Raw genomic sequence first — 11,520 nt, forward strand, 5'->3', positions numbered from 1 at the left:
AGTTGTACAGTAAATGTCAATACATAGTATATAATCCATTCAAGAATCTTAATTCAGTGAAGATGCAATCTTAAGACTATAAAAGAACTGGATTTTCCACGAAGTTCCTTATTATTGTCTCTTCGTTGAGTTTGGATTCGTTGATTCAATTTCTCTATTTATGTTGTATTAATTCGGCATGTCAATAATATATTATTATTGGTTCAGAATGTACAATAAGCTCAAGTATTTTCTGGGTAAAATGTATCCATTTATTAGGTAAATACTCTTAAAAGCCCTCCGCTTCACCTCAAAATATACAATTGTAATGTTTCATAATAAAGAAAACAAAAACAAAACAAAACAGAATACAGTTCACTTCGTGCTCTGTTGCAAGTTTTACTTGTGCTTTAAATTGATTATCTTTTTTCATTAATAAAATCGCGAATTCAATTTTTGCTTCATAAAATTTACTGTTCCTTTACACTTCAGCTTAGTGTACATATTTACCATATATGTATACTACAAGTATATCACGTAAATACTACAAGTATATCATATAATTCTGCTATAATGTGTGCTGAGAACTTGGTATCTTATATACTCGTCTATATGCGTAACAATCAATTAACCCGAGTCTTTCGTTTTTGCAGTCTTGCTTCGATGTCAGGAGTATCGGTTTTGGTGTAAGCTTTACATTTTTTGAGCTCTCTACTTGTATTTCTAAGTTCATTTGCTACGATATGCAACAATGCTTTCTATTCGCTTATACATGTTAATGCTTTTTCTAAACGCTTCTATTCAAAACTAACATGAAATTTGGCATTTTGGACTTTTATTGCTTATGAGAAAATTAAAAAACAAAAACATATAATATAAAAGCTTTTTCATAATTTTTCACAACATTGTTTTTAAAATAGTTATTGTTTGTAGGCTGATCTCTATTATTAGTCAATATTAGTTATATTTTATTATTGCTCTTGAACTACAAATTAGTTTACTTTTACGTATTTTATGCTCGCTTCATGTAGTTAGTATTTCGTAGTAACTTCTTCCTCAATTAAAAAAAGTTGTCGACGATTATAAATAAAATTAACTGAAGTAAAGTAAGAACTGTAGTGAATATTTGTAGCGGTAGTTGTATATTGATGTTAACATTCAATTATCATATTGATATTAACAAGCTATAGAAGTAGTCTGATTTTAGGGAGTTAATAAAATTAATTAAAAAACAGTATTTTTTAAGCAATTTATTATATTATTAAATTTATTTTGAAAACGTTAAATACATATAATAATAAATAGTCATTTAGTCAATGTTATATTTAGTTTGCAGTAAATTTGTGGTTTTATATTAAATTCAAAAGTGAGTTTTGTTAAGAATTAAGAAGAAGAGTTTTGTTTTTAAGGAGAATTTTATATTATTTATACTGGCACGGTGTTTTAAAAACCCAATAAACAAAAAAATATACATAACTAAGTAACTGTGCCACCGCCACAGATTTTTTAGGGTTGCAATTAATGTATTACAAAATAATTGAATTAACATTTATATTTCATTTTTTGTTTTATAAATGCAAAAATCTTTATTAAAAATAATTTGAAAATTTCGAATACCAAATATTCCCAAAATCGGAATTTAAAATTGAAAATTAAATTTATAATACAGAATTTTTTACTCGGAACCCTCATCTGATCGAATCCAAACGAAAAAATTCTATAAAAATTTCAGTCCATTTTTCTTTTTCCGCTTTCTATCATCAAATTCACCATATTACTTGTCTATGGACCCTACAAATTATCACAAATATGTATATAGGGTTCAAGCAAATGGTTTTTAATTTTCGAATTGGTTAAAGAGTCCATACTTTAGGCCTGAAAAGAAAATGGTTTAACGAATCCATCCATTCAAAAGTTGGAAAACGTTTTCTCGCCAAATGAAACCAAAATTATTTCACACCTATGACTCGCAATATCAACCAAAAATAAAAAGCAGGTTTTAGGTACTCTTTCGAATCAACAAAAAACACATACACCTACATATTAGGCATATGAAAAACATTATAATATTCTAGCGCCACGTACTTTAATAGTCGAAAAATGTATTGCATGTGTATTATAATTCTATAATTCGTATAATTCTTCTAACTTACTTTGTGATTCCTTGTTGATTTGTTATTGATAGAGAAGCAAAGCCGCAAGTTTTTTAGTGAGACTTTAGAATAGGTTAAAAAAATTTGGTTGCACATTTTGAAAGTAAACTTTAGAAAACTTGATTCAAACATAGCTAATTACATAACATACAAACACTTATATACGCACATAATTTTTATTTTTTTTGTGTTTCGTTTTTTTATTATTAATTTTTATCTTTTTGGCATGCTTGCTCGTGTAATAGTCACCAAATTCATTGTAAAAAAATATTTACTGGCACTACATACCTGCATTTTGGCATGCGAGGCGTTTGCCGTAATAAACACACCCACATACGTATGTTTACCTGTTTGTGACACGCAAATAAACGCATATTTTGTCTTTTAATTGCACTTCTTAGTCCTTGGTTTAGTATTCTTGTCGATGCACGCAACACTCAGTGCATTGCAACAGCTTTTAGCGCCCACACACATACTCGTACATATGTAAATATGTGTGCACATGCAGCTGCATATATTTACATTTAGCTCGTTAATGCACGTACCTGTTGTGAGCTTTCTAACAAAATTTTTGGTTTTCGATTTTAATTTAAATTTTTCGTTTGTAATTCAAACGTTTTCGGAGTTTAATTATTATTTCTTTGTTTTCCTTTTTTCGTTTTTTTCTTACAGAATAAATAGATTTTATTGCACATGTAGAGTAACAGAGAAAGTTCGTGTGTTCGTCTCGGCACTCAGTGGCTTCAAACATATGCGTATGTTTGTGTGTATGCTTTGGGTGACAGAGGCGAACATTTGGTAAGAGTCTTTCTTAAACTCTACACTTCAGAACAATCCACTCCACAACACTTCTACTACTCCATCCACTTGCTTGTGGGCACAAATGAGATACAACTATTTTATTTTTATTTTAGTGAAAATATATTAATGTTAAAAAATACAATATTATTATTGCTCTATGGTTATGTTTTTTCTATAATTTATGAAGTAATTATGATTTATATACATACATACATATATACATAAAAATATTATACACTTTTGTAATAACACAAATATTTGCGATTTATATAAAGAAAATTTACATTGTAATACATACATACAAACATATGTATACTAGCTTAGGTCGTACGTTCATACAAGTATATGTATATATGTGCCATACAACGAAATGTAAAATGTCAGTCATAAATCGAAATAAATTCAACGATTACGTAAATACATATTTGCCTGAAATCCATGTCTTTCTACTTTTATATTAATTATAATTAAAAAATCATCACATTAAAAATGGTTTCACTTGCATGCATGCACACGCCTATGTACAATCAATATAAATCGGCATGAAAAATTTTTTTGCAATTTTCAATAATAAAAATTATTTTGAATTTGCGGTTATGAGACGATTTTGCAACTGTCGACAACTTTTTTTAATTCAATAAAATATGTATAATATATTACTTTACTGCAGCTATTACTTACATTTATTATATTTTTATGTTAATTGTTTAATAATAATTATTTTGCATTTTAGTTTCATTTCAAATAAATTATTATTTTTTAATCATTTAATGCAATTTTATGTTATGATTTCGGTTTCGGTCGAGGTTTGGGTTCATACTTATATATTATTACTAAATGAAATGAAACATAAATATATTTGTCTAAATAGTTAATTCGTGTATATAATGATCAATTTTCGTTCTTGTCAAAAGTTCTTCAAATCTTATAAGGGCTCAGCTTAGCTGCGGGTGGAAAAAATTAAAACTGCAAACGTTAATCATTATGTATTAGATAGATTAAGCATTTCACTACATGCCAATTTATATATCCTGAACAGGGTATATTGAGCTTGACACCAAGTCACCCAGAAGGAAAAGTACTCAGCTTGACGAGCTAAGTCAATTTAGCTCTGTCCAAAGCAGCGAATAAATGGTTCAGATCGGGCCACTGAAAACTTCTTTGTTTGTTAAGGATGTCATAGTTTTGATGCAGTCGAAGTTAACGTATTTCCTTATTTTAAATTACTTGAGCCGCCATAAACTAAAAAATCCAAATTCGCTTTCTATTACCATTTTGATGCAATTTTTCCATATACCGACTTTCGATAACCTCTACAAAACTGTCAAGAAGAAGCTTTAAACCTATAGGAGTATGAAAACCTCACCTAAACTTGTTATTTATAGTCGACAATGTCTTATAAAATTGATAACGCCGAGTCCTTACGAAACAAGCATTTGGGTGTATAATACCTTTATTCACTGCTGGTTTGGGGCATTAGTTATACTTGATTTCAAATTGAACAGTGTTTCGGAGTAATTGTTGCTATTATTTTTAATTTGACGCATGTAATTATTTATGTTAAATTTGCGCTTGACTTTTCTGTGTTTGGTGAAAATATACACGAGATTTCATATTTCTGTACAGATAATAAGCTTGGAGTAGAGCTAGTTGGTGCCAAGTAGTTACAACACAAACTCATGCTTCATTTCCGACTCCTAAACTAAAATGTGTAATATTACTAAAATCTAAAATCATCATGTTTTTTAATTTCACGCCGCTGACAATGCTGCTGCATTTTGCTATGAAACATCATTGCGCGCACGGCTTAAAAAACATCACCGAAACAATTGCATACACACAAAAATAACAAATAACAACATTAAAATTTACAAAATTAAAAAACAAATTAAATAAAAATTATTAAATTCAAAAATCACTTTGAAAACCGAAACAATTTTTGAAATAAATTTATATCTAATTGGAAAAATAAATAAATTTTGAACAAAAACAAATAAACACGCCATTAGGACAAAGATGACTATCTCTTTGAAGCCCAATTACACAACAACACTGGAAAAATGTCAAATGCGAGCTCATCAAACAGCAATATACATTTGAACACAACACCAACAAAGAGCGGCAACAAAAAGTCATCAATAGCGGCGCTCTCATCATCCAGCCCACAATTGTTTATTCACAGGCCGAATTATGTGGCGACACATGACATCGATGAACCGGCACCACCGCCCATTCCTCCTTTGCCACTCAATTACCAGAGATCCGATGGTTTGTTTTACACACTTACTTTCTTTCTTTCTTACTTTTTTTTTACGTTACTTTTAACGTTAATCCAACGGTATTGTTTTCGCTATTGTAAATCGTTCATTCGAATGTACTTCCTTTCTCAACTTTCACTGCGTAATTAACAGTTTCATAAGTAGTAATTTTGATGATATTTTTCATGGATTTGAAGATGAGAGCAACGCAACCGAAACACGTGAGCAGAAGCGGCAGCGTGCCATATCGAAGGCTGTTAGACAAGCTGAGCTCAAGCGACTCAGAATCGCTCAGGAGATTCAGCGTGAGCAGGAGGAAATCGAGGTGCAATTAAAAGAGTTGGAGGCGCGTGGCGTTCTAATTGAGAAGGCACTACGCGGTGAGAGCGAACAGCATAACAGCAAGTAAGTTGCCGTCACAAAAAACTATCATTACAATCATGTTACAGAGTAAAACATTTATATATTTATTTTTTTGCAGTTTTGACACAACAAATATTGGCAGTAATGATGAAAAACTACTGAAGGAGCTTTTGGAGATTTGGCGCAATATAAAACAACTTAAGTAAGAACGTATATGAAATAAAAAGAATACCTTGTACCAGATAATTTATTATAAAATTAGACCTCTGCAATGTTCTTTGTTAATTTAAAATATTAATGCTCCGCTGTTATATTTTGCGTACAGGAAACGCGATGAGGAGCTGAGTATACGTCAACAAGAGTTGCAATTGGAGCATAGGCATGCGCAGCTAAAGGAAGAGCTCAACCTAAGATTGTCTTTCAATAGTAAGTATAATATATTATATATGTTAAGGTGTGTCCGCTTTTTGCTTCGTTCGTCGACAAATAGTGAATTTGAAGTATTTTTAACGGTCACTAAAAAATCCAATCGCATATCCGACCCAACAATCCATTTCGCACACTTTCAATATTTGTATTAATTTGCTTTTCCTTTTATTTTCAACAAAATTATTTACTTTCCTCTAAAAATATCAGTTATCTAAAATGAAAAGAAAAATATCTAAATGAAGAAATACTAAACACTGCATTAATCATTTATCCTATTTGTTTGTTTTCTGCAGAATTGGATAAAAGCTCCGCCGACGTGGCAGCCGAAGGTGCTATACTGAATGAGATGTTAGAAATTGTGGCCAAACGCGCTGCTTTGAGACCAACCAGCTCCGGTGCCGAACTTTCCACAGCACTGAACTTTATGTCGTCCGCGACCGCAGTCTCCGCAGATGGCATCAATTTAGTGGGTGGCGCTACTGGTGCATATGGAACAGTTCATGCACAAATTCACAACAACGACGAGTCAAATGTAAGTGCAGCAAATAGTTGCACATTAAACTTTTCAAGCACAAATCTTTTTGCATTCATTTTTTTTCTCTTGGCTTTTATATGTTTTATATGGCACTTTTTAATTGATTTTTCGTAATAATAATTATATTTTATTTATTATTTAACTGAAATTTGTAATTTTTTCGAATATATTTTAAATAACGCAAACAAAATACCTCAAGTAAAAAACAGAAAAAATTGTGAGATTCAATATATAAGAAAATCAATGGTTTATTCTATTCATTTAAATTCTAAATTATTTTCATTTTTAGCTCTACTTTAAATTAATTTTGAGAAATTTCTCCTTAAAATGTTAATAATATTGCGTATAACATGTCTGCATATTGTCTGAGCAGAAACAACTCTTATTACAGTTATACTACCAATTACTTTAAATGCCAATTAACAAATAATTTTTATGAAGACAGCTTTCTATTGAAACCAATATTTAACTTAACTTAATAATAATGACAAATTTAAGGTCATTTTTAAAGTTGAGAAATAAAACAAAAAATGTAGGTAAAGATGGAAGTCGCTACGAAATTAGTTTGGAAGCTTTAGCTTATTTAATTGTATCAACGATGTTTTCAAACGGTAACTTGTAGCTTTCTCTGTTTGCAAACTAACTATAGCTGAGATTCAGCGCAGTCTCTGACAAAGTCTCAACTCTTTGAAACATAGAACTTTTTATTCAATTTAATTTTTCTTATTATTTGCTTTTTTATCTACTACCATTTCATAGTATGTATGCATAGTTTGCTATAATTTAATATTAATAATAATTGTTCCTTTTCATAACGGCATAAAACAAGAGCTAATCAAAATTTTTCTTTTCCATCTTTCTAGATTTGAGGTAAACGCTTTCCATGGACTCTAATCGCCTCTGAACTATTTCATGCAATTTTAAATCTTCACAATTAACACGTTTTAACCATTAACAAAAACACAAAAAAAACTACCTAAAATTAAGCACTTGGAGACATAGTCAATCTATTTAGTGCTTAAAAAACATTTCAACTTGAATATTTTCTTGTTATGGACTTTGAAATATTCGAGATGAGCAAATGTTGCAATCGCATCAAATAGTAATTAATTATTTACTACATAAAACGCGTACTAAAAACCTATAGTAGTAACTAGATATAGTCAATGACAATTATATAAATGTATTGAAAGTAATGAAACCCGAAAGTGACAAACATACACTTAATATATGGATATATACATATATATATACCAAAAACCAATAAAAAAAACTGTTGCTTTTAGTCGTCGATACTGGCCTTCATCACAACATACGAATTCAATTAAAAAGAACAAAAAACAAAACACTTAAAATACAACAAAACCGTTAGCAATGCGCCAACAAATATACTTGCCGAGAATTAGTGGGCCACAACGCTTAATTTTAAATTAATTTTATTGAGATCCAAACAAAAGTACGACCACAAAAATGTGATATATATAAACACATAATATATACATATGTGCGCGTCCGGTATACTTTGTTTGTACAGTTTTATAAAACGAAAGGCAAAATATGCCCAATGTGTGTATTTTACAACAATGTGACGTCCTTGTAACCAAAAATCGAATTATTCGGCTAAGCCTCTCCTGCTCACTTAATACACCAAATGTTCGCGTGTATTAATTATCATTTATAGGCTCATCTCTATTTTATATATAGTATGTGTGCAGTATTTATTTCCGTTAGCGTTAAACCTATTTACGTGTTAATTTCCGCAAGGCATCATGACAGAAGTGCAGCTGTATATTTTATACGAGTATAAGTCTCTCAGTTATGTTATTGTATTTTAGTTAATGTTGTAATGAAGTTTAACTGTATATTATTACATTATGTTTTTTAGTCTTTCTTTTACTAAATATCCAATTATTATTTATATATGTATGTATTTGTGCGCCATTATTTTGTTAAAACACATTTTTTACTTGAAATATGTTTACCAATTGTGTCAGTAAGTATTTGTATGTGTACTATATATTTAGCTGCCAATGTTTAAAAAAAAAAATTTCATGTACACTCATGCACGATACTAAAGAGGGAAGGCAGCACAAATCCAGCGTAATCAGCACACATGAATGTGAATATATTTTAATATATTTTATATGATATAAACTATAATTAAAAATATTATTGTAATTATTTTATTTACACGCTACAACATACATACATACAAGCATTCATTTGTACTACACATGTATATCGAATTTACAAAGAGATGAAAACAGGAAACTAAAAAATATTTACCTACATTTATTTTATTGAACTAAAGATTATTGATGAATTAATTTTAATAAAATGGAAATTCGTTTAAATGAAATTTGGATGATATTTTATTTACACAATTCAACGGATTGACACGGACTCAATATTGTTCATCCCACTGGCACGCGGTAACAAGAACAACTATTTTGACTCTCACTTAACATGTGTCAATTAGTTACGCAGAGATTTAAAGGTCACACCTATTGGGAGAATTCGAAATAATATTTATACCCTGAACAGGGTATATTAAATTGCCACGAAGTTTGTAACACCCAGAAAGAAGCGTCCCTATAGAATATACATACTTATATAGAAATGATCAGTATGTTGTCTATCCGTCTGTATATATACGAACTAGTCCCTCAGTTTTTAAGATATCGTTTTGAAATTTTGCAAACGTTATTTTATCTTCAAGAAGTTACTCATTTGTCGGAACCTGCCACATACAAACTGAACGATCGGAATCAAGTTCTTGTAAGGAAAACTTTCACATTTGACAATGTATCTTCACAAAAGTTGGCACAGGTTATTTTCTAAGATAATAATGTAGTATACGAAGAAATTGTTCAGATCGGCTTACTATAGCATATAGCTACTATACAAACTGAACGATCAGAATCTAGTGCTGGTATGGAAAACTTTTGCATTTGACAAGATATATTCACGAAATTTGGTACAGATTATATTCTAAGGCAACAATGTAATCTCCGAAGAAATTGTTCAGCGATTAACTATAGCTACCATACAAACTGAATGATCGGAATCAAATGCTTGCATGTGAAACTTCCTCATTTGACGACATATCTTCACGAAATTTGACATGAATTACTGCTTACATACTAACTGAACACATAGTTACTAAAAGAAATGCACCTGTGAAGGGCATATTAGCTTCGGTACAACCGAAGTTAACGTTTTTTTTTGGTTTTGCACATTTCTATAGAATATATTTTTCAAAACAACATACTAAAATAACAATCGAAGTAGTCAGTTTTCGCAGGCATTGCGTTGAAAAGGTATTACACCTCGATGTGATACCAGTGCTCGCAATGGCTCTGCCTTATATACAGTAGAATTGGGTATTTTGATGGGATTCGCAGGCATTGCGTTGAAAAGGCATCACACCTCGGTGTGATACCAGTGCTCGCAATGGCTCTGCCTTATATACAGTAGAATTGGGTATTTTGATGGGACCTCACAGCTGCGCGGCCTCAAGCAGCGTCACTACCGCTGCCTGCACACTAGTGCACCGTTGCGCTGCCTCGAATAGCGTCAGTACCGCTGCTTGTACACCGTAGTGCACCGCTACCAAACTAGCGCGATTAACAAGCGACTCGCACGTAAGTACAGGCTAGAGAAAAGGGATAGTGCTGAGTGAGTTGCTAGCCGGAGTTCAGTCGATATTTAATTATATTTCTCCTTCGCAGAGGAGCCGGGAAAATTCTGCCCGGTATTCTACAGTCAACCGCCGTCTGGGAGTAACTACTCCTCACCAGAAGCCAAAGGACCATCACCACCGTCTGGGAGTAACTACTCCTCACCAGAAGCCAAAGGACCATCACCGTGCCAACTTCAACAAGCGCCAACGCCTGGCGCGCCAATTTCGCTCGCTTCCATCTGACTTGCCATATAAATACACGCTGGTCTGTCTGTCCACATAAGGGGGTGTGGATACATCTTTACGAGAGTAAACACTTTTCTTTGCCAAGGGTTCGTGGGTCCCAAGGCTGACCCTGGAGCGGCTGAGCATACTTCAGCTATGGACGAAACCCCATTACACTATTTAATACAGAGAAAATAGTATTTACGAATAAAGGCAAATAAATTCAGGTCAGAATATTGTTGCCGCTAGCGCATCAATTAAGGAAGACCCAAATCAGTCTCTCACCCGTCCTTCTAAAGCGTTGGGCTTCTCTGTGACATCGTTGTGGCGAATTTTGCGAAAAGATCTCAGCCTACATCCTTACAATATCAAGTTGACTCAAGAACTGAAGCCGCTTAACCACTAGAATCGTCATATGTTCGTGAATTGGGCTGAGGAACAATTATCTTCAGCGATGAGGCTCATTTCTGACTGAATGGCTTCGTCAATAGGTAAATTATGCGTTATTGGTCGGCAGCAATCCACGAGTCACCATTGCATCCCGCCTCATTGGTGCGGTTTTCGAGCCGGGGGCGTCATTGGGCCGTACTTCTTCCGGGATGATCAAAACCGGCAAGTTACTGTGAATGGGAATCGTTACCGCTCAATGATAACCGAATATTTTTGATCCGAATTGGATGATATGGACTGGGACAATATGTGGTTCCAACAAGACGGCGACACAAGCCACACAGCGAATGTTACAATCGATTTATTGAAAAGCTTCGTGCGATGTGACGCCGTTAGACTATTTCCTGTAGAGCTACGTCAAGTCTATGGTCTATGCCAACAAAACAGCGATGATTGATGAACATCGTACGAATATTGAATTGCAGCAGTAACAGTCGATTTATACTTGAAAACCGTTGAAAATTGGGTTAAGCGTCTGGTCTTCTGCAAGCGTGACCGTGGTGGCCAAAAAAAATCGAGTTTCATACATAATGACATCGAATGTACTTTCGCAGGAATAAAGAATTTCATTGATATTCCAAACCGTTTTTGTTTTATTAAAAAAAAACTTTTGCAGCGCTCTTATTAGTTCCAACTCTCTCAGTC

General features: G+C 32.5%; 1 protein-coding gene across 7 annotated transcripts in view; it reads left to right on the top strand.

Moving 5' to 3' along the window:
• LOC120773526 (F-actin-monooxygenase Mical) overlaps positions 1–8,198 on the top strand; it is a 92,787-nt gene extending 84,589 nt beyond the window's left edge. For 2 of the 7 annotated variants that reach the window (XM_040102514.1, XM_040102556.1), the window contains 7 exons: positions 633–665; positions 4,943–5,201; positions 5,389–5,596; positions 5,673–5,756; positions 5,880–5,980; positions 6,277–6,515; positions 7,382–8,198. In XM_040102514.1, coding sequence (XP_039958448.1) covers positions 633–665; positions 4,943–5,201; positions 5,389–5,596; positions 5,673–5,756; positions 5,880–5,980; positions 6,277–6,515; positions 7,382–7,387 — 930 coding nt within the window. In that variant the 3' untranslated portion in view covers positions 7,388–8,198. Of the gene's footprint in view, positions 1–632; positions 666–2,804; positions 3,098–4,942; positions 5,202–5,388; positions 5,597–5,672; positions 5,757–5,879; positions 5,981–6,276; positions 6,516–7,381 lie in introns of those variants that run through there. The other 5 variants (XM_040102522.1, XR_005705185.1, XR_005705186.1 and 2 more) reach the window with 5 other exon arrangements.
• Positions 8,199–11,520: the final 3,322 nt, after the last annotated feature.

Source organism: Bactrocera tryoni, chromosome 1 (genome assembly GCF_016617805.1).
Source record: "Bactrocera tryoni isolate S06 chromosome 1, CSIRO_BtryS06_freeze2, whole genome shotgun sequence".
In the NCBI taxonomy this organism is placed as follows: Eukaryota; Metazoa; Arthropoda; class Insecta; order Diptera; family Tephritidae; genus Bactrocera; species Bactrocera tryoni.